At 59.2% G+C, this 24,786-nt stretch overlaps 8 protein-coding genes across 8 annotated transcripts, besides 1 other annotated feature; all 8 read left to right on the top strand.

Moving 5' to 3' along the window:
• Positions 1-469: 469 nt before the first annotated feature.
• LPMP_241700 (protein kinase, putative) lies at positions 470-4,765 on the top strand (the record flags this gene model as incomplete). The annotated part of the gene is made up of 1 exon (XM_010701207.1): positions 470-4,765. The coding sequence occupies one exon, from the start codon at positions 470-472 to the stop codon at positions 4,763-4,765; it is 4,296 nt and encodes a 1,431-aa protein (XP_010699509.1).
• A 3,810-nt stretch (positions 4,766-8,575) lies between these two features.
• CDC20 (cell division cycle protein 20, putative) lies at positions 8,576-11,089 on the top strand (the record flags this gene model as incomplete). Its single annotated transcript, XM_010701206.1, has 1 exon — positions 8,576-11,089. The coding sequence occupies one exon, from the start codon at positions 8,576-8,578 to the stop codon at positions 11,087-11,089; it is 2,514 nt and encodes an 837-aa protein (XP_010699508.1).
• A 589-nt stretch (positions 11,090-11,678) lies between these two features.
• Positions 11,679-12,175: a repeat region.
• An 884-nt stretch (positions 12,176-13,059) lies between these two features.
• On the top strand, positions 13,060-13,638 carry LPMP_241680 (ubiquitin-conjugating enzyme e2, putative; the record flags this gene model as incomplete). The annotated part of the gene is made up of 1 exon (XM_010701205.1): positions 13,060-13,638. The coding sequence occupies one exon, from the start codon at positions 13,060-13,062 to the stop codon at positions 13,636-13,638; it is 579 nt and encodes a 192-aa protein (XP_010699507.1).
• Positions 13,639-14,995: 1,357 nt separating this feature from the next.
• On the top strand, positions 14,996-16,405 carry LPMP_241670 (hypothetical protein; the record flags this gene model as incomplete). Its single annotated transcript, XM_010701204.1, has 1 exon — positions 14,996-16,405. One exon carries the CDS (start codon positions 14,996-14,998, stop codon positions 16,403-16,405), a length of 1,410 nt encoding a protein of 469 aa, XP_010699506.1.
• Positions 16,406-17,232: 827 nt separating this feature from the next.
• On the top strand, positions 17,233-18,372 carry LPMP_241660 (hypothetical protein; the record flags this gene model as incomplete). The annotated part of the gene is made up of 1 exon (XM_010701203.1): positions 17,233-18,372. The coding sequence occupies one exon, from the start codon at positions 17,233-17,235 to the stop codon at positions 18,370-18,372; it is 1,140 nt and encodes a 379-aa protein (XP_010699505.1).
• A 1,258-nt stretch (positions 18,373-19,630) lies between these two features.
• On the top strand, positions 19,631-20,947 carry LPMP_241650 (hypothetical protein; the record flags this gene model as incomplete). Its single annotated transcript, XM_010701202.1, has 1 exon — positions 19,631-20,947. One exon carries the CDS (start codon positions 19,631-19,633, stop codon positions 20,945-20,947), a length of 1,317 nt encoding a protein of 438 aa, XP_010699504.1.
• A 572-nt stretch (positions 20,948-21,519) lies between these two features.
• On the top strand, positions 21,520-22,344 carry LPMP_241640 (hypothetical protein; the record flags this gene model as incomplete). Its single annotated transcript, XM_010701201.1, has 1 exon — positions 21,520-22,344. The coding sequence occupies one exon, from the start codon at positions 21,520-21,522 to the stop codon at positions 22,342-22,344; it is 825 nt and encodes a 274-aa protein (XP_010699503.1).
• A 692-nt stretch (positions 22,345-23,036) lies between these two features.
• LPMP_241630 (RNA methyltransferase, putative) lies at positions 23,037-24,590 on the top strand (the record flags this gene model as incomplete). The annotated part of the gene is made up of 1 exon (XM_010701200.1): positions 23,037-24,590. The coding sequence occupies one exon, from the start codon at positions 23,037-23,039 to the stop codon at positions 24,588-24,590; it is 1,554 nt and encodes a 517-aa protein (XP_010699502.1).
• Positions 24,591-24,786: the final 196 nt, after the last annotated feature.

The following is a 24,786-nucleotide window of genomic DNA, read 5'->3' as shown; positions in this document are numbered from 1 at the left end:
TTCCCCCCTCTCTAACCACTAACAGCTCCATCGCTGGGAAGAAAAGGGAGAGAAGCAATGCTCAGCCTACACTCACACCCACACACACCCATCCACACACCCACACACACACACGTGAGATTAGTTCAGCCAAGCACACAGGCATACGTACGAGCGAAAGCCGGCGCACATCCACGCTACGGCACTCGCATACCTGGCTGGCTCGCTCCTCCACAGGAGACCACTACGAAGAACACCAAAGGAAGCGCAGCCGTACCAGTGCAGAGGAAGAGGTCCTCACAGTAGTCGGCGCGGAAGTATTTGGGAGGCGCTAAATAGGCATCCATTTCTTCCCACCCACCCCATTACCGCCGCACACGTGTGCAAGAGCTGGATCTCGTGTGAGCGAGTATCTGCGTGTGTATAGATCATCTTGCGCCCTCCTCCCTCTTAGCTTCCGCCATCTACGCGAGTAAAGAGAAGAAGAAGAATGGGCTGTAGCGGCTCCACGCAGGCCTCGCGGGAGACGGGTAAGGATGCGCCGCCGAAGAGGTACTTCGACTCGACGAGCCGATCCAGCAACCAGGTCGTCTTAGATCACACGAATAGCAGCAAGGTGAACACAAATGGCGTATGTACAGTAGATAGCAAGAATCCCAACCGCATCAGGTGCAGCAACGACACGGAGGATCGGGTGCACGACAGAGCCATCGGCGTCCTCCACTACCCAAACCCACTCTCGAAAGTCGGGGCCAGCAGCGATGTGGATGAAGGGGTGGTCGTGTCCCCGCTAACAGAGAAGAGTACGCGCACCCGCCTCACCTTCCCACGGCACAGTCTGGTTAGCACTGACAGCCACGCAGAGGCTGGTGGCCTCGATGAAAAAGAGCCCACCTCTACCACGGCTAGCCCCTCCTCCTTGGTGGTTATGCAGCGGCGAATGAGCGAGGGTGGCCGTGGCCGCCACTTGAGCCCCATAACGATCGCTACCATCCCTCCTGACTCCAAACAGACGCAGCTCCTGCTTACGCAGGCGGCGGTGTCTCCGCAAGGCGCTGCCACGACCATCGCACGCGTCTCTATCTCCTCGCCGAAGCGCCTTAGGTATGCAAAGCCCAGCTCCTCTGGCCCCAGTGCATCCACCTCCGGCACTGCCGCACCGCCGTCGCAGGAACGGCACCAAATTCAGACCCCCGACATCAGCGATGGCGGCTTCGGCATCGAGTCGGATAAGGAAAAGAACACGCCAAGGGACTGCGGCATCCAACTCTCGATGACAATGGTACCCGGACATAGCGGTGTCAGTCACGGTACGATGGTACCATTAGGAAGCTTTTGCATCGGCGTCCGTCTTGGGCAGCGCAGTGCGTCCCCGAAAGGGATCTCTCTCTCCCACAAGCATTCGCAGAGCACTGTGAGTCTCCTGAGTCTGGCCGACACCCCTAATAACCCCCACGCCCTCTCCAGCGGCAGCGACTTTGGGCGAGATATCTTAGGGGGGTCGCCCGTCTTTACCGGCCTCACCACTGGTGAGGCCGGCAGCAGTCGACCACAGAACGACTACGCCATGGGCAGGGCCATCCACGCTGAGCGGCTCGATCAGCAGCGATGCAACAACGGACTTGCTGTATTTTGCAATCAGCCGCGCGAGTGTGCGCTCTGCCGAAACGCCACCGTCTCTTTTGCCTGTGAAGTCTGCGATGACTTTTTCCTGTGCGAAGACTGCCGCTTCGACCTCAAAGCGGTGCGGGCCGTGCACAACCCGGCGCACGCGATGCTCTCCATCCAGGACAACCACTGTAGCTCGAGCCGAACCTTTGGCGGGGACTCTATCTTCTCTCTGTCCGGCGATGGCGGTGTGAGCTGCCTCTTCTATCACCCCTGCACCAAGTGTAAACGTTCCATCGATGATGCTGAACCGGTGTACCGCTGCGATCAGTGCGACTACATTCTTTGTCAGGAGTGCTTTATCCAGCAGCAGGAGCCAGAGGACGCCGTGGAGAGGGCATCATCCCTCTCAGCAGCGATGGCGGCGACGGGGGAGGAGCACGGTAGCTGTAAGCCATTGCCATTTGAGTCCGCCGCTCTCGTACTGGTGTCCGGCCCTGCGCTGCCGCACGAGCACGAACTGAAGCGCTTCCAGCGCAAGTCGCGCTCCAACTCGGCGCACGAAGGGGCTTTGGTCACCAAGACGCGCAACAGCGGTGGTAACAAGGTCATCAACGACTATGTCGTGGTGCGGCAGCTCGGACATGGCTCGTACGCCAAGGTGAAGTTGGTTCAGCACATTCACACGCGGGAACTCTTTGCGCTGAAGATACTCCGGCGGCAGAAGAAAGCGGCGCAGTCCGGCATCAACCTCGGCCGCAGCCGGTTCAAGGCCGCCATGGCAGGCATGAACGAAGATGATCTGCTGAGAGAGATTGCCGTCATGAAGTTCATTGACCACCCCAACGTGACGAAGCTGAAGGAAGTGATCGAGGACGTGGACTCACAGAAGGTGTACATAATCATGGAGTATTGCGAGAAGGGCCCTATTCATGCCCCTGGTGCCCCGGCGCTGCCTCTCGAGCAGGTGCGCCAGTACGGCGCCGACATCCTTCGTGGGCTGCTGCACCTGCATTCCGAGTTTCTCTACCACCGCGACATCAAGCCGGCGAACTGTCTGGTTGACCGCGACGGTGTCGTCAAGATCGCTGACTTCGGCACCTGCAACAGCCAGATCCGCACAAAGCTAGCGGAAGGAACGCCGGCGTTCAGCTGTCCAGAGCAGGTGCGCGGCGAAGAGGTGTCCGGCGAAGTTGTCGACAGTTGGGCCTTTGCGCTCACAGTCTGCGAGATGGCGTGCGGTACGCTGCCGGTGTCGACCACGTCTTTTGTTCAGCACCGATCGCTGCTGATGGGCAAGGGCCCTGTCGCAGTTCCGGAAACCGGCGATGAGCGCCTACACAACTTGCTCACGCAGATGCTGGAGAAGGATTTGAGCAAGCGACTGCTGCTCCCTGCAGCGGCACGGCACCCGTTCTTCGCGGCTAGCGGTGAGAACGCAGTGGTGCAGCAACAACAACACCAAAATCAGCAGCAGCTCTCATCGCTCGCAGAGCTGTACGACAAGGCGCTGGACTCAGTACACCGAGGCAAACACCTTAAAGACTGCTTCTACGGCGTGCGTGCGCTTCGCCGCGTGCGCAGGAAGGAGGTGGAGACGGTCCGCCACACCGGTATCGACGAGCAGACCAGCGGTGGTGGTGGTGGTGGTGGTTCTGGCGCGGTGCAGGGTGAGCCGTACGACGTGAAGAGCGGCGACACGTACGGTGCTAGCGACGGCAGCGGCAGCGACGGAGAGGACGAAGAGTGTGCCGGCCGCCACCTGGTTGGCTGTCGCGCTGGTCACGAAGAGGCGGCGGCTGTGGTAGAAGAATTTGTAGAACATCAGCTCTTCTCGCAGGACCCCAAGTTGGAGCTGACGTACGTTACTCTCACTGCCCCCGCGACGTTGGAAAAGCTGAACAGACTCCATCAGGTCACTGGCGAGCTACAACTAAGTCACAACGCACTTGTGTGCCTTGCGCCGCTGCGCCTCTCCACCTTTTCGTTGCTCACGGAAATCATCGTCACCTTCAACCGACTTGAAACGTTTCCAAACGAGGTCCTGGTCGCACCACGTCTCGTGCGTCTCGACCTCTCGCACAACCGCATCGACGCCATCCCTGGCTCACTGGTCACAAGGGCGCCGTTCCTGGAGCGGATGAGTCTGCACCACAACGCCATAACCAGCGTCGGCACTACCATCGTCAATGTAGCAGAGTCGACCCCCGTCAAGCTCAGAACACCAACGCGAGCAACAACGATGCCCCCTGGGTCGACCATCGTAGCGGTGCCTGGGTCTGCTGTAGTATCGTCTCCAGTCTGCTCAACAAGCCTGTGCGGACGCAGAGGCAGCAGCCATCGCGAGGTGGTGTCTGTCCTCGCGGCGCCGTGTCTGCGGCACGTTCGGTTGAGCGGGAACCCCCTTGAGCGCCTACCCGAGGCTCTTGAGACAACGCATAGGCTGCAGCTCGTGCTCGACGCCATTCCCACCCTCATGGAGGAGTGGGACGCGCACATGCAGACCGAAAAGAGGGCCGCGACATCAACTGCGGAGATAGCAAAGGGGACGAAGAGCCGCCTTCCCGCCGTGATCGTGTGGGACGACAGCTTCCCCGTGCGCATTCCCAACGTAGAGCCAGCCGTGTGGCTGGCAGCAAACAACATGGCCATCTACCGCGTGCAGACGCTGCGGGTGTGCAAGACGCGTCGCGTGGTGCTGTGCCAGTGCGCTGACCCACGGTTCCCTAACGGGCTCTTTCGCAGTGAGGAGCTAGAGGTGTATTTCACGGCCCTCGCCAAGGCTCTGCAGGAGCGCCGAGAGCAGCGACAGCAGCTGGCGACTGAGGCACCTTTCTCGTTTAGCCCACCGGCGGAGCTGATCCCGAGCGAGGCGCTGCCGCCCATCGTCGGCAAGGCGGCATGCCGCTACGTCGAGTCGTACTTCTTCGTCACAGACGACGAAAACGAAGAGGAAGGCGGCTATCACAGCCTGGTGTCGTACCTGTACGACTCGCTCTCCGCCAACATCCCGGTGCTGGTCGTTGTCGTCTCGAGCAGCACCTCGAGCGCCGTGCGCACGAACATTGTCGCGGCCATAAGCACCTGTCTCACGCGCCTCCGCGGCGGCGACCCGGACCAGCTGGACGCGGAGCAGGCAGAACTCATCGTCGGTACAATGCGAAGCCTCTACGCGTGATCGTGCCATGAACTATAGCGAATGACAGAGTGGGGGAGAAAAGGAAAGAAGGCAAAGCAAAGGCGCACTTGTATGGCGAGCGCGCATGTGGGCTGACGGAAAGGGAAGCAGAGAGTACTGACATTGCCTCGCCCCTCCAAACGCACTCACTCGCCATCCCGGCTCTGGTTGGCAGCAAACATTTCCAGCGCACGTGTCTTTTTCCCCCTAGAAGGGCTCGATGGACTGTGGTCGTCGCCCTCCGCTCCTACGACGTCGGGCGCACATCTGTAGGGGTGCGCGGACGTATATTGAATCACCCATCTGCATCCCTGTGTGTGTGTATGTGGGTGTGTGCCCACTTTCAACCTGCGCCTTTTCATTCCGCTTCCTCCTCTCTTCTCTTCTTTCCCTTGGCGCTCGACCTGCTGCCTTCGCTTGAGCATATTTGCCGGTGTGTGCGCATCATTTTCGGTGTGTTGTCCTCTTTGGCTGCATCTTTTTTTCTTTTTTTGATAGCCAACATTTCCCCTACTCACTCCATTCGTCTCATCTCTCCCTCTCTCCCTCTTTCACTTGTGCAGTTGAGCTCTTTGGGGCCGTCTCTCTCTCTCTCAGTTGTTGGTTGACTTCCTCACCTCCCTCCCCCTCCCGAATTCTGCCGTACCGTTTTCGGGTTTTTTTGCTTCTCGTCTTGTTTGCTGGGGGGGAGGGGGGCACGCATGTACACGCGGTGCTGCTATGGAATGAGTAGAGGAATGAGAGTTATCAGCTGTGAGTATGGGCCTGTCTGCGAGTTTTCTTCTCTTATCCCCACATCCATTTCGGTCTCTCCTTGTCGCTCCGCCTGTGCGCGTGCATGTTTGTATATCTCAAGACATAAAGCTACACATGGGAACTCGTGCGTCTGACCAGGCAGACACACGTGCAGCGCTGTGTGTGTGTGTGCCCGTGTTGAGTGCTTTTCTCTCCTGTGAGGCGTGTGTGTGTGAATCGCGGAGAAGACTTGCGCGTCTATGTCCCCCCTTGTGAGTGTGTGCGCGGGTACTCGCTCGAGTGTGTCAGCGACTGTGTGCCCTGGCTGTGCAATCCATGACGCCACCGCGTCTCTACAGGTCACTCCAATGTACATGGGAGTAGTCTTGTTTCGTTGCCCCTCCCTGTCCTCCGACAGCTCCCTCCCTCCCTCCCTCTTCTTCGCTTGCCTTCCCCACACGTCTTTTCCCCTTTGCACCACTTTATTCTTCGCCCCTCCGTGTTAAGTGAGGCCTTTCGTTTTCTCCTACTCGTGGTGAGTGTCGTGAAGGTGACGGTGGTGGCGGTGAACGATCGTCGGCGATGTTTTTCGTGATTGCTTCGTACTGTGTGTGTGTGTGTGTCTGTGTGTAACTCGGCTTCCTGAACTACACCCGGTCTCCTTTTCGTTTCCCCCTCTTCCTCCTCCTCTGACTCTCATATCTTGTTTGTTGTGACGGCGAATGCCTCTCTGCATGTGTGTGTGTGTGTGTGCACAGACGATTTGATGTCGTTATTTTGGGGGGGTGGAGGTTTGGGTGGTTTTGAGTTTTCTCTGTTGTAGTCATTTTGCTTCGTAGGACTGCTGTTCGTTGTCGGGGGTGTGCGTCTCTCTTCTGCCCTCCCTCTCTCATCCACTGACGGCGCACTCGGTGTCGTTTGCCTGTGTGTTTGCCTTTCCTTCCCCCCCCCCCCACCCACCCCACCCCTTCGTTCATTCTCTTCCTTCTCCCCTTCTCTCTCTCAAGCGGGCATATGCAAAGCAGAGAAAAAGAGCGTATCGACAGCACAAAGTCAACGGTCAGGACCATCACAGCGGAGAAGAAATGAGTGATAGAGCCGTGATTCTCCACTTACCCCTTCCTTTCCCTCGCTCCCCTCCTTGTACATCTTCACCTCCCTCAGTCTCCTGCTGACTAATCATTCACTCAACTGATTACCCACACACACACACACAAAGAGAGACCGCTATACACTCTCACCTAGCACCCTTCCTGTAATGTGTTTGGGAGGTTGTTGTTGTTGTTGTTTTCCTTTTTCGGGGTCTCCTACTCGCTTCTCTCTTGCTGTCCACCCTCCTCTCATCCCCTCTTCATCTCTCCTTCCCACCAACAGATAGATTTGACAGAATTGCTCCTCTGCTCTCCTCGTTTCTTTTCTTTCTCTTCTTGGTAGAAGTTTCCATGAATGACGTCGTCCTCCCTTACACGTGCCGGCGCCCGTGTCGGCGCTCTCTCCCCCCCCCCTCCCCCTCTCTCTCTACGTGTTTGCGCGTCTTTTCCGTCCCTTCATATTCTTCTCTGCTCTCCACCACCTCCCTGGGCATCTGCACCCTTTTCATATTGCCTCCTCTTCCCCTCCTCGCACTGCCTGTATGTCTTGTCCTCTTACTCACGCTTTACGCCTCGCTTCTGTTTCGTTCTTGTTTGGGTGTCGGTGTGTCCCTCCCACACACTTTACTCTTCGTCGCAGAGTACGCCTTCTCGCTAAAAAAAACTCAGCATGCAACACGTCTGCCAGCACACACACACAACTACCGGCACAGCTATTTAAGTAGTTGTGCCGGTAGTTGTGTGTGCGCATGTAAGCATGCGTATGTATATGCATGTATACATTATCTGCGCATTAGCTTCTCCCTGGGCCGTCCTCCCCTCCATGCGCGCGATGCGTGACACACGCGCATGAGCACAAGTGCGCGCGGCATCTTCTTTTCACTCCCAAGAAGCGATCTGTATCTTTTTCTCTTCTCCCCTCGTACAACTTCGAGCAGATCGGCCATGCGGGCCCGCACGGCCCTCCGGCTTCACCTTAGTCCCTGAAGGCACTATGCACCATAGGGTGGTCACTCCGATGGAATCACTGAGGCCAAACACTTCATTCCCTCCTTTCTCTCCTCTGCACTCTCTCTCTCTGTTGCGCCCTCGCCCTTCTCTTCCGTTACCTGTGCTTTACACCCACACACGCACATATATATATATATATAAACACATGTACACTCGTTCCTCTCTGTGCTCAACACGGATTGCATGAGCGATAGGGATAGCAGTACGCTTGGGTTGTTGCTATCTGTGTTGCTTTGGCGTCTGGAGACGGTGCATGCGTGCGTAGGAGTCGTCATTCCCACAACAGCCCATCTGCTCACTCCACTCAACCCCCCCCTCCCCCGCTTCCACTGCCAGTCCCTGCCGCCTAAACAACCAAACGGGCTTTTCAGCCGTCATTATTACTTTTGTGGTTCTTTCGCCTCTTTTGCTCTCGACTTGTCTTTAGTTTTCTCCCTTTTCTTGCCCACCGGCGAGCGGTTCATCAATCTGTCTGGGTCGCACTCTCTCGCTCGCACCAACATCATTTGCCGTGTGTGGCATCGGTCATAAGCCGCCACCGTCGCCCTTCGCCCCCCAAACGCCGACATCCACGCACATACGTACATAGTCGCCGATATTTACACACATACACACAGCTTCGTACGCTTGACGTGGGGGCGTGCTTCCTCACCCGTTCCGCTTCTCACGACACCCTTCTCTCCCACACATCTCGCCTCCCACAGGCCTTATTCAGAGCCGTCTCTGCCTCCCTCTCTGTGTTCTTGCGCATCGAACCCGTCACACATATTCAGGCACAGTGAAAGAGAGAGGGAGAGAAGAAAGGAGAGGAGAACACTAACACGCACTCTCCTCCCCACCACCACCACCCTCTTCCTATTCGCCTCCTCCCCATTCACGCACTCCCTCGCTTTGTATGGTTGTGCCTTTTCTGGTCCCTCACCTTTTCCTGCTCTTATTTCCTTTAATTTTATTCTGCTCCCCGTTCAACGTCATGGTGTTCGGAACTCCGCCACGGAGCGCACACACCTCCACGCCCGGCACCAGCACCGCCGCGGCGGAGACTTTCTTTGCCTCTCCTTCCTCCCCCGCTCCACGACGCCCCGGTGATGCGACGCCTACCTCAGTCACCTCCTCCCACTTCCGCGGCGCCTCCTCCCCGTCCTCGCTGCCCAGCCAGTACAGCAGACACGCTCAGCAGCACGCCCGCCTTTCGCCGACCCCGGTGTCTTCGCAGGCATCGGTGGACCGCTACGTCTCAGCCTCCTCACGACAGGCATCATCGATATCACGTTTCATCCTGACCTCCCGCGAACGAAAAACACCGATGCTTATCCGGGCAGCGCAGCAGCAGCAGTATCACCTCTCCCTCCGCAGCCCATCGCATGATCCGTCCTTTGACATGTCCCTCTCACTGGAGGACTCCTACACTTCCCTAACTCGGTACGCTGTGGACCGAAGCCCTTCGCGCCACGCCGTCGGGGCCTCGCCGCAGCTACATAGGAGCCTTCCACGAACTAGCAGCTCTGTCATGACGCCCAGTAGCACGCTCCTCAGCAGTGTCTTCGCAAAAATGCATCTCGACCCGTCCGCCACGCTCCACAGCAGCCGCGAGCGTAGTGCGAGCAGTCATTCTGTAGCGGATGTGGATGCGAGCAGTGGATGTGGGGGCCAGCTTGGCGAAGACAGCAGGAGCTCGCCGTCCTCAGTGATGGGACTTGAGCCGTACATGACGAAGCTCGCGCGCACTCTCTTTAGCGATGTGGAGCAAACCACCGTGCTGCCCGTGAACGACACCGCTGCACGACCGCTGGGGATGACCGCGTGCAGCACTGGTGGCAGCGTCCACGCAGAGGAGGAGGAGGAGGTGAGTAGTCTCATTAAGGATGGAACAGCGGTGCTCGGTAGCAGCGCAACGTTTGGTCGCAGCGGTCCCCGACACGATCGAACAGACGAAAACGAAGATGACAACGGCGGTGACGCCCTAGAGGAAAGTTGGATGCGCTGCGAAGAGGACGAGCAAGCAGTACTGTCATCGGTGGCAAATCGCAGGCACGTGGCTTCGCTGCCCACCCGCGTGCCGCTTGCCATGTCTGAGGTGAATCGGTTCGGCATGGCAGAAGGTGCGCGCTTCGACACATCGCTCGGTGTCGTATTCGAGTGCAACCGCACACGCAACTTCACAACCCCCTCTTTCCGCGTAATCCCGCACACGCCAGAGCGCATCCTTGACGCAGCCGACATGGAGGACGATTTTTACATGAATCTTATCGACTGGTCGGCCACATCGGACATCTTGGGTGTCGCGCTGCAGAACTGTGTGTACTTGTGGAATGCTAAGACGTGCGGCATCACGGAGCTGCCGCGTGTCGTCTCGACTGGTAACGGGATGCATGGAGAGGGCCGATCGGCCAACGCACAGCTCGTCTGCGGCCTGAACTGGGCACCAGATGGCCGCCACCTTGCCATCGGCCGCAACAGCGGTGCGGTGGAGGTGTGGGACGTCGAGGCGCAGCGAATTGTGCACACGTACCGGCAACACGCAGACCGCACCGTGTCCCTCTCCTGGGATCCTCTAGGGGGCTGGCTTCTGGCATCGGGAAGTCGCGACAGCACCATCGTCCTGCGTGATGTACGCGAGCGCGACACCACCTCCGCATCGATGTCGTCGGCGTCCTCCTTCTCCTCCTTGGCTAGCGCCACGTCGGTGCTGCGTGCGCATGAAACGGAGGTGTGCGGCCTCAAGTGGTCCCCGACAGGGGCTATGCTGGCGAGCGGCGGCAACGATAATCAACTGCTGCTGTGGGATCGCCGGAGTATCTCGACGGGAAGCCACAGCAGCGGCGACACCAGTGGGATCCACCGCCACGGCGAGTGTCGGCCCATTTTTTTCCTGAATAAGCACACCGCAGCGGTGAAAGCACTCAGCTGGAACCCGACGCAGCCGGCCCTCCTGGCCAGCGGTGGCGGTTCGCATGACAAGGCACTGCGCTTCTGGAACTCGCTGACGGGTGAGTGCGTCCACCACATCAATACCGGCAGCCAAGTGTGCGGTGTCGTATGGAGCCGCACTGGCACGGAGCTCGTCACGGCGCACGGCTACACGGACAACCAGCTCAGTATCTGGCGCTATCCATCCCTGCGGCGCATTGCCAACCTGATTGGTCACACGTCACGCGTGCTGCACCTCGCCCTCTCAGCAGACGGTCAAACGGTCGTGTCGGCCGCCGGAGACGAGACACTTCGCTTCTGGCGCTGCTTCCCTGCCAGCGAGCCACGCGAGTCGTCGCCGCACCTGTACCGAAGCTCTTATAGCTCGCCGAACAGCTTCTCGTTTAGCTCCACCATGCATGGAGGAAGCGCAGGAATGATCCCAGGCGGCATTTCCACCTCCGCGTCCTCCATGGCCCGTGTGAGGGCGGTTGCCATCGCGTCTGGTCGGTGCGGCAGCCTCTCGCAAGACCGCGACAGCCGCTTCTCTATGAACGAAGAAGTTGAGCTACGGTGAACGATCCTAGAGCAGATATCGACATCGACAATCCTGTGCCCAAGAAACAGTGTCGAGGTGAGGCAAGGGACTCTCGAGCCCGCCATGGCGCTGAAGATGATGAGCGTGTCACACATGATGGCGCACAGGGTGTGGATGTTATGTATCGGTGTCCGTACCACACATGTCTTCTCTTTTGTGGGTGTTGTTCTCTCGCGTCTCCCTCCCTCCCTCATCCCGCAGGCCCCACGCTCTGCTGTTGCTGCCCTCGCAGTTTTTGCCTGGCTGGTGCGCAAGCCTTTGACTTCTGCGTGTGAGGGATGTAGGGAGGGCGATGGCATCGATGGAGCTGTTGGGGGCCTTCCCGGCCCCCCTCCCTCCGACTCTACGCAATGACATCAACGCAACGTCGGCCATCACCGCCATCACTGCGCCCTGCCGTTGTGTCATACACGCCTGCATGGTGCGCCTGCACACACAAACGCACACGCATCTTTTTCCCTTTGTTTTCGTTCTTGTACCATTCACCCCCCCCCTCCTCAACCCCACCCCCGATGACGGGGGGACACCTCCGGAGCGGTATCTCGTGCTCCAACACCCACCCAACCCCCCTTGCCAATGCGCCGAACTGCTTCCAGTGGCGACAGGGCCAAGCACCTACGACGTGCGTGTGGGAGGGGGAGGTTAGAGCGGTGTATCGCTGCGGATGTCAGCGGTCAAGCCCTGGACGGCGCTTCGTCAGAGCAACCTGCGTCAGTGAGCACGCTTGTCCTACCCATAGGATCGGCAGAGTGTCAGCGTCAGTCGAGTGCATCTCACCCGGCCCTCGCCACCTACTGCGGTGGGGAGCCCTGAACCACCCCGAGGGGTGCACCAGGGGGCGCCCGGCGCACTGGGAGCTGCTCTGAGGCGACCATGCGGAGCGAGGTGGGTGGTCAGAGTGGGAGGCAGTCGCGGCACTCCGATGACTGTGCGTCGGCGCCTTGCTGCAGCACGTTTCTACGGCTGCTTCGCACCCGACGATGGGCGCCTGTGGCCAGGGACGGGGGAGTCGAGTGGAGGGTGTGGCCTCACGTGTCGTATAGTAGAAAATAAGGATGTAGAAAACGAGGTCACCATACCGCCTACCTCCCCCTCTGACGCCCCCACGAGTCACCGCCGTCGTGAACATCACGTCAATTGTACGATTTCTCTTCTCTTCTCTTCTTGGGGGAGGGGAGGGGGGCGCTTTACATTGTATTTTTGTCCTCTCTGCGTGTTGTGTGTCCTCTTTCTGCGAAGTCTGCGCCTCAGACACATGACCTGCAGCCATACAGGAGAGGGGGCCACAGCAGTGGTGGTAGGCGCACCCCACCACCACCCCACTCCCCTCCCTTTCTTCCCGATGTTTGTTCGTGTCACTGTACTGCGATGCACACACCGACGCCGGTGCATGAGTGCGTGTGTGCCGACGGTCTCCCAGAGAGCGGCAAAAGAGACCACCGCTTGCTGGCGGGTGCGAATGTAGTGCTCTCGCTCGCTACACGTGTATGGCCAACACAATACTGCCGATATCCTCACCGAATTTATCTTTCTCCTGCTCCCTTTGTTGCCCTATTCACTCTTCGCTGCCACTCTCCTTTCACTCTTGCCCTCACCAACTCCCACATACTACATCTCGTTACGCCTCTCTTCTACTCCGCTTGGTCCTCGCACGCCTTTCAGTAAAGTTTGCTACAAAGAAAAGGAAAGCGGTGTGTATCACAGCACAGACGCCCCAAGCCCACATCCCAGCACCGCCGGCTTCTCTCTTCCTCCTGCCTCCCCCTCCCCACCACCACCACCACAACCACCGGCCGCCTCATCACACGTACGCACACACGCACGTTTCGGAGCGTCCGCCCTTTTCGTTTACTCCCGCTCTGCTTCACCTTTTCCTTTGCCCTCTTTGTGTAATTTGCCTCTCATTTTCTTTTACCGCTGGAGAAAATCGTAGCCGCACTCCGTCCGACATGAGCTTAGCCCGTCTTACGCGTGAGCGCAAGCAGCTCCTTGAGGCGCAGCAGTTCAGCGGAACGGCGCCGTCCACGAGCGCCAACACAACGGCCGCCTCCGTTAGCTCCTTCAACGCCGCGCAAGGGCGTATTCGCGCAGACATGCAAAAGTTGGACGGTGTCATGAGCGAGGTGAAGATGGACTCGATGGACTGGTACGTGGTGCACGTCTCCTACACCCCGGTCCGTGGCATCTGGCAAGGCGGCACATTCAACTTCCGCCTTATTTTCTCCACCGACTTCCCCTACAGCGGCCCAAAGGTGCGCTATACCGGACCGCGCCGCATCTTCCACCCCAACATCGAGGGCGACGACGGCAAAAAGGACTGGGGTGTGTGTCTCGGGATGCAGACCGAGTGGCGGCCGACGTGCACCATAAAAGATATGGTGGTCGCGATTGAGATGCTCTTCGCACTGCCGAACTACGATGACCCGCTCCCAGGCGTGGCGAAGACAGCCGCGCAGGTTCTGAAAGACGAACCGAGTCGCTTTGAACTGATCGCGAGGCGGTGGATGGGTGGTGACTACATCGTCTAAGCAGAGGGTAATTCATTTCCCTTCCCGCCCTCTTAATGTGCTCAAAGACACCACACTGCGGGCCCCTGCAGCCCCATTTTGCGTGGAATGGGCGTGGGAGGGACAGAGAGAGGGAAACTGCCGCGGTAGAAGATGGTCATGCGTGGCGGCGGACACACACTTCTTAAAGGCTGCGTGGAAGCGGTTTGAGTTTGTGCAAGACGCACACATTCATGCCAGGAGCGGGCACCAACATAGTGAGCGCGCACGGAGGAAACGGCGAAGCGAGTGTCAAATATTTTCTTCCGATCGTCTCGTTTTCTCTCTTGTTTCGCTTCCTGCTGTGTCTTTATTGTAGTCGCTCTAGCCGCCACCTCCGACCAGCGGGTACGGGTGCGCCAACTCCTCCGCCCTCCCTTTTGTGCAGACATTTTGATCGCAGCCCCCCTTTTCGTTTTCGTGCGTTTCCTCCTCCCCTCTGTCTGCGTACACAATAGTGATGCTTGCGGTTGTGGCACCGCTGCCGTGTATGCAGTCCTCTGATGCACGCTGCCTCGGTGCATGTCAACTGTGGTGTGCACGTGCGACGTCGACCAGCCTCCGCTCGAAGGATGTACCGTACTGTTTTTTTGGGGGGGGGGGAAGGGGGGACAAGGTTGCACGCGGCGTTGACTGCCTTGATGCTGTTGTGGTGGTCTCTTCTTCTTCTCCCGTCTTTGGGTTGTCCCACCAGCTTATCACATTTTACTGCAGGTGCTTCCGTATCCCTCTCTACCCTCACAGGGGGTGCGCAGCGCAACTGTCGGCAGAACTGCAAACAAGAAACGAAAAGTAAAGAGTTAGAAACTCGCTGCAGGGACCGCTTTCACTATGGCCATACTGCTCTCCGCCAACTCACCAGCGCACACACACACACACACACTGCCCCCCCCTTTCTCTCCCCTCGCTCATCGCCGTGGTGTCGCACCGCAGGGGCCCCTGTCCTCGATGAGCCTAGCGGGGGGTGCACCCGCTGTTTATGTGTGGGTGTCGGTGTTGGAGGGGGGGAGGGGGGTGCTTGGTGAGTGTTCTAGAGACAGCACGCATTGGCAAGAGAGGTGCTGATACGCAAGCGTACGCGAGCCGTTGTGAGTGGGGCTATCCAGCGTGTTGTTATACCAGGGAGTACAAGCCCCCTCCCTTCTGTTCTCCGCGTTTCCTCGCTCTTTTCTTTGGTTGTGGTGCTGGTAGCTCGGCCACTTTACGCTCGCTCTCCTCCTCCTCCCTTTGCGTCTCTGGGCGGCTGCTTTGTTCTCCCCTATTCGTTGCCTTTCAGCGACTCGTACCGTTGGACACTCCCTCGCCCAGCCCCTGAAAATCTCCTCGTGTATCCTTCACAATGCCGCCCGGGAAAGGCTTTGTCAAGGAGGACCCACTCGCCTTTGAGAAGCCGGCCAACACCGACTGCTACAAGATGGGCAAGCACGGCATCCCCTACACCAGCGCCGGGGGCGGCGAGGTGTACAGCGACGGCACCGTGAGCGGCCTTCTGCGCTCCGTCTACGAGTACCTCGTCGATGAGCACCACCGGCCGAGTTACTCGTCTACCATGATCCGAGGTCCCGACCTGCACACCCGCCCGCCAGCGTGGCTGGAAGACAAGAACACGGCCATCGATGGCTCACCGCTGACGACTGTAGAGCGCAACGCGCCGGGGTACTGGTCTGTGGCGTACAAGAAGGAGCTTGAGGTGGCGGAGGCCATTCAAGAGGTGAAGCGGCAGCGTCGGTACGAACAAGAGAACGACCTGGTAGGCTTTATGAACTGCGCACGCCGGTACTTCGGCCTCTCCCCCCTGCTCGACGAGGCGGCGGCGAGAAGCCACGTCGAAGCCCGCCACCGTCTAGAGGACGAGGCGCGACGGCTGCGCTTGTCAACAGCGCTGGGAGCCTCAGGTGACGAGGTGGCGCATGCGGAGGAGGGCTGTGGTGCGTCATCGTCGCCACATCCGATCGGCACGCTTCCCCGAAGCGGTACTGCGCAGTCCCTGGCAGACATCCCACAGCAGCGCAGCAGCGAGTACGGCGAAAATGATGTGCGGCGCACGGGCAGGGTGCTGTCAGCGCCGTGGTTGGCGTTGATGGAGTCTGTTGAAACAGGGCGACCCCTCACAAGAGTGGTGAACGAGTACCGTCCGCACCTCGACTACTACGGCCTCGACCCATTCCTCGACTCGGCGCCGTCTGTGGTGTGGTCCAGCACAAAGTGCGGCATTGCGATCGGTCTCGCCCACGGTACGACAAAGGCTGTGCAGGCGATGAACGTGGAGGTGCAGTTCCTGAAGGCGTCGGGGGTGGGGGTGCTGTCGATCCTGAACATGTCCGTCTTTGCCAGCGTCGTAAAGTGGGGCGGAAATACTGCCATTCTCGCCTGCGCCTTCTGCGTAGGCGACCGACTGATGCGACGAATCAAGTTGTACACGCTGCCGCCACACGATGCGCAGCGCCGCTCCACATCGAACTACGCTATGGGCCTCTCCTTCTCTGGGGCCATGGTGGGTGTGCTGCCGTGGTGGGTGTTGAACGACACGAGGTTGGCAATGCGCATGGCGGCATCAGGGTTCGCCATCGGTGGGGCACTTGGGCTGATAGTGGGCCTGAGTATCCAACAGCTCGTGGCTCTGAACACAGAGCGGCTGGACGCGACCAACAGGCAGCTGCGTCGCTACGAGGCCCTCTTGGCTCGCCAGCGGGAGTGGGCAGAGCAGGTGCGGAGCAAATACACGAGTACCGCGTACGTCTGGTGGTGAGAGAGAGTGAGAGGTCGACTTACCGCGCGTCTCGCGAAGGACGGTGTGAAGTGCTTCTCGCGTGGTTTGTCTCTCCTGTTTGCATCCGCCCGCCCCCACCACCACCGAAGGGGACACTTCTTCTGTTCTCGGTTGCGTACTCGCGTGCGTGCATCGTTGTATTTATCGCACGCGAGTCCATCACAGGTGTTGTCGCTCCCTTTATGCCGACAACAGACTAAAAGGCGAACTGGGAGCCGCACCCTACCCTTTGTGAGTGTATGAGCGTATACGTGTCTTCATCTCCCCACCTTCATTTCCTTGCGCTTCTCTCCCCGGCCCCCTCCCTTTCGAACGATTCCCACACGTGCGAGGTGTGCGCCACTTTATAAAGCCAGAGAAGTCGGAGAGGAGGCGTTGCGCGGGTACATGTGTTCTGCATAGTGTGTTGAAGGCGCCCATCGCCACACAACCAGAGGCGGTGGATGCTGCAGCTGTGTTTTGTCCCTGCGGATGCTAGGGTGGGTGCCTATCATGTGGTGCGGTGACTGCTCTCTCAACTCCGCACGCCCCTCCCTCTCCCTCGCCACGGATGCCTACAGCTCTTCCCCACACACACACACTCTCTCTCTCTCTTTCTTTTCTCTTTTGAGCCAGAAGCGAAGTGGCAGCGGACAGCACGTGGCGACATCTGCCCCCTCCTTAGCCCCTCCTCTCACTGTGCTCCTCTTGAGCAACCACACTGTCTGCATGCCTACCCATCCCCTCATTGCGCTCGTGATTGTACACACACGCGCACATACAGTTTGATTGGCAAAGTAAAAGAGCCGCACACGCGGGACAAGCTCATGAGCTCCAATGCTATCAGGGCTGCGTGGAACGGCGCGGTAGAACTGAAGCGTCACTGCAGCCACGTCATCAACACGCTAGGACCCCAGACACCGCCCGAGGCGTTCCTCTACCGCGGGAACGCCTACTACGCACTGGGGCAGCCGTACTTTGCGCTGGCCGACTACAATACGGCCGGGTCGGTGCTGAGGCTCTCCGGTGAGCACCAACGTCGCTGCAGGAAGGTGCTCGAGTCGTTCCCTGAAACGCAGACCGGGGTCTACCCCTCCACCGACTCCCATCTGCACATCTTTGTTAAGCCGACGCTAGCCAAGTCTTGCGCTATCGAAACCATCAACGAGCATGTTGGTCGTGGGGTACGGGCGACGGAGAACATGCCGCGCCACAGCGTCGTTGTACAGCCAACAAGCCCATGGCTTCTGTACCCCACGGAGGAAGGGCTGTGTTCGCACTGCGGCGCCAGCCTGCCAGAGCGCAGCTTTGCATGCGCGAATGACAGCTGTCACGAGGAATACTGCAGCCGGGACTGCCGACAGGAGGCTATGGCGCACTACCACGCAGCGGTGTGTTGCAACAAGGACTACCAGAGCATTGAATTGGATGTCTTTGCACAAATGACGGAGGCGGAGAAGGCCGGCGCAGTTGCGGAGCGCAACGCCGCCGCAGCGCAGCTCCTCATGCTGCGTGTCCTGTCGACGAGCATCCAGAAGCATGTGGTGCCGTCCGCCATGGGACAGGTCCGCATCTTGTCGGGCCGCCTCACATTTAGCCCACAAGTGCTGTCGAGGTCGATGTTGCACCTATACGAGCGCCTCGCGCACGCGCTGCGCATTTCCACAATTGTGTCGTACGAGGAGGTGGTGGGCATCCTGGCGCGCATTACGGCGAATTGCTTCCACCGCGACGGCTCTGTGGAACTCAACCTGCCGCGATCGATGCTAAACCACTCCTGCGCGGCGAACGTCGCTGAAGATGGGCAAACCGGTGCCATGATCACTACACGCGACGTCGCGCGTGGCGAAGAGCTTGTCATCAATTACTACCCGCACCTGAAGGACCTGGCTTACGAAGAGCGCACAACAGAGCTGGAGCGGCGCGGCTTCCCTTGCATGTGCGCCAAGTGCCAGCGGCGCGAGTAGGTGCGCTCCATAAGGAAAAGAGTGAGGAGGTGGGCGTGTGATGTGAGCCTCGTTGTCTAATGGGGAGGAAAAGGCGAAGGGAAACAGGGCGGGTGCAGGGAACTGGAGAGGGCTTGATTGGGATGGCCTCAGTGTCAGCCATCCCCTACCTGCCCCCACCCCCACCCCCTCTAGTCTTCCTAGCTCCAACCGTGGTCAAGCAGGTACACAGACGTTTTCCTCTTCTCCATTTCTCCTCTTCCGTGGGGCAAGATAGGGGGGAATCAGAGAGGGGGAATGTATCTCACCGCGCTATACTACTCGTGCGCCCACAGCTATTATACTGCGTGCTGTCAGGTGCACAAACATGCAAGCACGCCACCCAAATCGTGTTTTGCTGCTTACACGGCCCCTCTACACCTATCCCAGCACTGCCCGCAAGGGGCTCAGCACAGTAGAATGGGCGGCGGTGAAGGGAAGTGCGGTGAGGAATGGTGAGTGAGGAGCAGAGACTTGCGCTTGCAGGTGTTGGTGTGGGTGTGGGCGTATTCTTCTGTTTGCTGCTGCGGTGCGGCTGTTGCCTGTCATCCTACAGTCCTCCCCGTCTGTGGAGGTCAAGTCTGTGCAAAGTCTCTTAAATGTGTTTCTCTCAGTGCGTTTGCGCGGATCTGTGGACGTCCAGCGCACGATGGATGATGCGGCAGGAAAGGGGGAGGAGGGGGGAGGCGAAGCACCACAACCACGTATGCTCTAACACACGAGCGAGGTGTATTGAGACTGAGAGGGGGAGAGGAGGCTGGCTTGACAAGAGCTCATCCAGGGGCGTTTCGCCTCTTTATACGAGACCTGCTCTTGCGCTCAGAAAGGGCAGACTGCCCGAGAGGGTGTGGGCATGATCGCTGCACCCCCTTGCCTCTCTTACCTCTTCTGTTGTTGTCTCGCCCTGGAAGTGTCTTTTGGGCGGCGCGTCGCGTGGTGTGTGCGGCGGTCGACCATGTCCACTCACACACATACCCACACACACACCCGGTTAGCAGAGGTGGTCCATGCGCGCGCCTGAAACAAAGGACAAGCTCGCCGACTGCATGAAGGCACATGTGCATACAATGCATACGCCGCTTCTTAGATCCGTTTCCCCCTCCCCCTCCCCTCCCCCCCCCTCTTCCCTCTCTTTATCCCTCACAATCGCAGCAATACGGATACGAAACCATCGCCACGGCCCCTCGAGGCCTCCCCACCTCCCTCCCTCTCTCTCTCTCGTTGTTTCTCCTGTGGCACAATGCTGCGCACTGTTCTGCTCCTCGATGGCAGCGATGCCATGAACAGTAGCTCAGACTACCTGCCCAACTATCTGCTTGCCATGAGGCCACCACTGCTGCGGTTAGTGGAGGGGTATCTGGACTCTACACCACTCGCGTCCCTTGGCGTGGTGGTGATGCGAGACGGCATTAGCCACCGCCTACTGCCGTGCACCACGAACCACAACGAGATCGTCGACGTGCTGGAGCGCGACGTCTTTCTGCACGGGGGCTCTGGCAACACCTCAATGGAGAACGGGCTGCGGATGGCCATGTCGGAGCTGGTGGATATGCGCGAGGTAGCCGCCCTGGTGTCAACCGCGGCCAAAAAGTCGTCGTCGATTGCCGCTGTCAACCCGCGCTCAGCGTGGAAGGGATCAGCAACGCAGCTCAACGTCATTGTATTGACAGCCTCGGTCACACTGATTGACCCCACAGACGTTTTCGCCGTCGTGAACGTCATGGCCGCTTTGTCCATCCGCATTAATGTCGTCTCCCTCGTCGGTGCGGTGCACGTCTTTGACGTGTGCACCGCCGAAACAGGAGGGACGCTGTATTGCCCCCTCAACTACGGTCACCTGCTGCACATCGTAGACGAGCTGTCGGCGGCCACCTCGCTGGTGCGAAACAAGAAGCACCAGCGAGGTGGCCGCCGACAGCGAGTCAAGCGGTCTCGCGAAGAAAGTGACGATGTCAAGGCTGATGACGATGATAATGAGATACCGCATCTTATACCTATCGGATGCCCCGTGTATCTCGAGGCACCACCATCCAACAACGCAGGGTCGTCATCCACCGCCTCCTCCCGCTCCTTCTACTTGGCATGCCCCCAGTGTCATCTCATCCAACTCTCTATTCCCACAACCTGCTCCATGTGCCGCCTGTTGCTGTGCAATGCGCCGATGCTGTACAGCACGTTTGTGTCGCACAACTCTCTGGTGCCACCGGCAAAGTCGCTCCGCGTGGTACGTGGCACATCGGTGCCCGCGCCGATTATTACCACCTTGAGCGCTGCCCCAGTGCCCACCATCCAAAACGACGGCGTCGTCAAAACAACGACGCAGCAGCCAGTACGGTGCGACCTCTGCATGACCAACATCCTAGCCAAGGCAATGGTGTCGCACATACGCTCTGGCGGAGTCGGTAGTCCCGTCGCCTCGTCAGCGGCAGCGGCCTCGGTGGTGGATGAGTCGCTGGTGTGGCAGTGCAGCGCGTGTGCCTCGTACCGTTGCAACGCCTGCAACGACTTTGTCCTCCGCAAAATCGGCCTCTGTCCCTATTGCCTGGCCCTGCAGTGAGCCTATGGATGGACGGGGAAGCGTCGAGTGCGCGACACATAGCGGCGTCAATGCGTGAAGAATCAGCCCGCCATTCACTGAGGAAGGGGGAGATGAGGGGAGGCAAAAGAGGTTCGAGATAGAGATGGGCAGAGATGAAGCGGTCTCACTCGCCTCACTATATGCAACCATGACGTGTTGCGTGTCTCTCGGTGTACAACCCTGTCGGTTCGGATATCGTGATATCGCACGGGAAAGGCGGACAAAAAGAGCGCTATGCCCATGCGCGCGCATTGACATGGCGCTGTGAGCCAGTGCACTTCTGCTGCCTCAGTGAAGCTGCCGCCTCAATCCCCCGGGCCTGTCGAGAACGCATTCACATCCCTCCCCCCTTTCGTATATCGCATTCGTCCTCTTGTGGGATCTTCACTGTTCTCCCTCCCTCTCTCTCTCTCTCTTTCTGTTCACTTCCTGCATGCGTTGGCTGCTGCTCACCTGCAGAGCATTACTCCAATGGGTGACACGCATGCACACACGCAAGCAGAGAGAGGCGCACGTATACGGCGCACATCCCTTCCTCCCTAAAGTCACTCATGCTGCGGCCCACACATTTATCGCGGCTCGTCACGAGCGGCACCGTCGCCGTTACACCGTCCTGCTGGACGACGAAGCCTGCTGGCTGGTATCTTGTTCCGAGCAGCATCTTACCAGAAACAGAGGAACTGCGCGTCAGCAAGCGCTTTGATTTTCTCAATCATTGCGCCCAGTACCTCTTTCTCGGACAGGTGATGGCCCTCGCCGAGGAGGTCAAGTGCTTCCCACGGCTGGAGTGGTTCTACACCGAGCTCAGCTTTTCACTGCCACCGACGAAGGAAGCGGAGGTGCTGGCGAACTATATGAACGATCAGGAGCGTCTGCGGTGCGGTCTACGCAACCACTCTGAGGGCGGCACCAGCTCGTCCGACATTTTGTGGAGCAAGGAGCTGAAGGAGCGCGTGCAGCGCCGCGCTGAAGAAGACTTCTGCTGGCTCCTCACGAAGGATCAGCGCAAGACAGAGAAGTTCTTGCAGGAGACGTTCATTCAGTGGCACCACCGCGCGGACTACCTCGTGACGCGCAAAAGTCGCGAGAAACGCGAGTTCCGTGAAGACCTGACGCTGCAAAAGGTGATTCAGCAAGGACAGGAGCGCAAACGGCGCATGCAGCGGCGCCGCAGCCGTGACGAGGAGCGGCAGGAAGCCATCAAGTCTGGCAGGGAGTCTGAGTGGGACAGCTTCACACATGACGTGCTACCGCGTGAGCTGCGCGAGGCGCTTGATCGGGAGAGCGACGGCATGGAAGATGTACGGCTCTCTCGCGCCGGCACGGCCACTGGCGGATGGAGTCGAAGCATGCGCTCTCATCCGAATCTTCGGTAAAGCCGCATTGTGTGCATGTATGTGTGTGCATGTATGTGTGTGTGTGTGTGTGTGTGTGTGTGGAGGGGGGGGATGTGTGTTTGCTTGTTTGTTTTGTCGTTTTCTACTGCTGATAGAGAAGAGCCCAGCCTCCCTGGGCCGTGACAGAGGTACCTGGACCATTTATACAACTGCAGCGCACCACAGCAGCGCCTCCTTTAGGTGAGTCCGAGAAACAGGCGTCTTCCATGGGCGTGGTAGCGGCGTTTGTGTGTTGCTTCTCTTCACGTGCTCCCCATCAGTCCCTATCACACTGCCATTGCCGAGGTTCATCATTCCCTCCCTCCCTCCCTCTCTCTCTCCTTCGCCTTCAGAGCACGTGGGTGCGAATAGGCACTTGCTTCGCGCATGCCTGTGTGCACCCCAGCGGAGTGATGTTACCGCATCACATTCCCCCTCACGGCACTTCTCTCGCTTTCCTTTCACCCTCTATCCATTGAAGCATCCACCTCTGCCGCTCAGTCCACCCTCCTCTGTTCCCTACCCCTTCTTGTCTCTCTTCCTACACTCCCCGCGGCGCTGCCGCTTCTGCCGTCAACGCGTGTATCACACACACGCATATACTCCCAGGTGGCTTGAAAAGGTTTCCTCTGCATTGCCTTCCCCTCCTGTGACCCTCGTGGAACTTTCGTCGCTCATTCTCTGGGGTCGTCATGTTCGGCCTCTCGCGTTGTTGCCTGCGATATGCGCCACGGCGACCGCCGGGGTTCGGTGCAGTCGCTGGAGGTGGGAGTCGGCCACATCGCACAGGCGCGCCGGCGCCACGGCAATACGATGAACGGGCAGCTGCGAGCGCAGAGACGGCGGAAGCCGAGGTTGTTGCCGCCTCCACCTCGACATGGGAGAACGCCAAGCGTGCAGCCGCAGACCTCCCCGGCAGAGCTCAAATATCGCCCCCGCAACCGAAGCCCTACCGCGCAGCTGCCTCTACAGTGTCGCCCCCTCAACAGCTCCGTGTGCTTGCCAAGCCGGTGGTGCTCAAGGACGTGCAGGACATATATGCCGTCACGCCAACCCAGGAAGTGCGGGGGCAGCAGCTGTGGGCAGCCACGAAGGCGCTGCGCTCCAACAAACTTGTGCGCAAGGTGAATGCGGCCTGCGTCGTCGGAGGCGCCAGCGCGATTCAACGTATCTGGCGCACGTACAAGATCCGACCGAACGTGGTGTATGTGCCGAACACTACCTCTGTAGTGCCGGCGTGGTGCCTCGAGGAGGAGCTGCCGACAGTGATTGTGCGCTGCTCGCCTGTGGCAGTAAAGCGACACCTGTTGAGTGCTGAGTACAGCGACGGCTACGCTGCCGAGTTTCCGCTACCCGTGAACTGCGTCACAGAGGCCACAGCACTGCTGGCCCCACCACCAAAGTCGGCCCAGAGTGAAACCGCAGTGCCAAGCACAAGCGACGCGTTACCATCGCTGTCCGAGAAGCCCTCGGCGACCGTACCGCAGGTAGCTCGGCCCTTGGACAACGCCTTCAGCCACCACGCTCTGGAAGCCATGCTTGTGTTGGTGGGGTTGCGCATCCCCAGCAACGTTGGTACTCTGTTGCGTGCAGCTGCAGATATGGGCTACGATGCTGTCGTCCTCGTCAACTGCGCCGACCCGACGCAGGAGAAGGTGCTGCGGGCAAGCGATGGCACCGTGCTGAGTCCGGCTCTGCGCATCTACGAGACGGAGACGACGGAACAGGCGTGCGTGTCGCTGCTCTCGAGCATCGCGGCGCAGCATTACCTCATGCCATTTTTGGCGGTGCCGTCGCAGGAGGTCGAACCTGCCTTCGAGGTAGCGAAGCGCTTCCACGTGTATAACGCCAGAAACAAGGAAGCGGCCGCGTCTCCGGTCAGTAGAGGTGCAGCGGCGGGTCACAGTGACGACCTCTCCGCTCCTTCGCCACCGCAGCTGGGCGCAATGGTCATCCTCGGCTCGGAGGCGCGGGGGCTGCGCGATCTGAACGGCAAGTGGGGCGTACCGTACCAGCTGGTGACGCTGCCCCTACCCAACCCGATGGTGGACTCGTTCAACGTGAGTGTAGCTGGGTCAGTGCTGATGCATCTCTTTCGCCCCAGCGCGGTGTCGCACTTCACACGACTCGTAGCGCTCTCGGGAGAAGCGGTCGGCGATTTGTTACCTACACCGGTGGCAGATGATGATGAGAGCGATGAACACGAGGGAGTGGACGGAGAAGATGCAGAGGCAAGTGGCTTCTAGTTGACGGCTTTGCAAGAGGGACTTGCAGACCAGGCACCTTCACACAACGACACACACTCCAAAGCCCATCTCAGCGTGACGCCATGGCGTACGCGCCTTGGATCTTTCCTCCTCTACCTCCGCTACCATCATGTATGCGACTGTACATGCGTACTGCATGTCTGTGTGTGGTGGGGGGGGGGTTCCGTCGTCCGAG

Source organism: Leishmania panamensis, assembly GCF_000755165.1.
Source record: "Leishmania panamensis strain MHOM/PA/94/PSC-1 chromosome 24 sequence".
NCBI classification, from domain to species: Eukaryota; Euglenozoa; class Kinetoplastea; order Trypanosomatida; family Trypanosomatidae; genus Leishmania; species Leishmania panamensis.
Note: the sequence above shows the minus strand (reverse complement) of the source record. Positions and strands in the feature narration are given on the sequence as shown.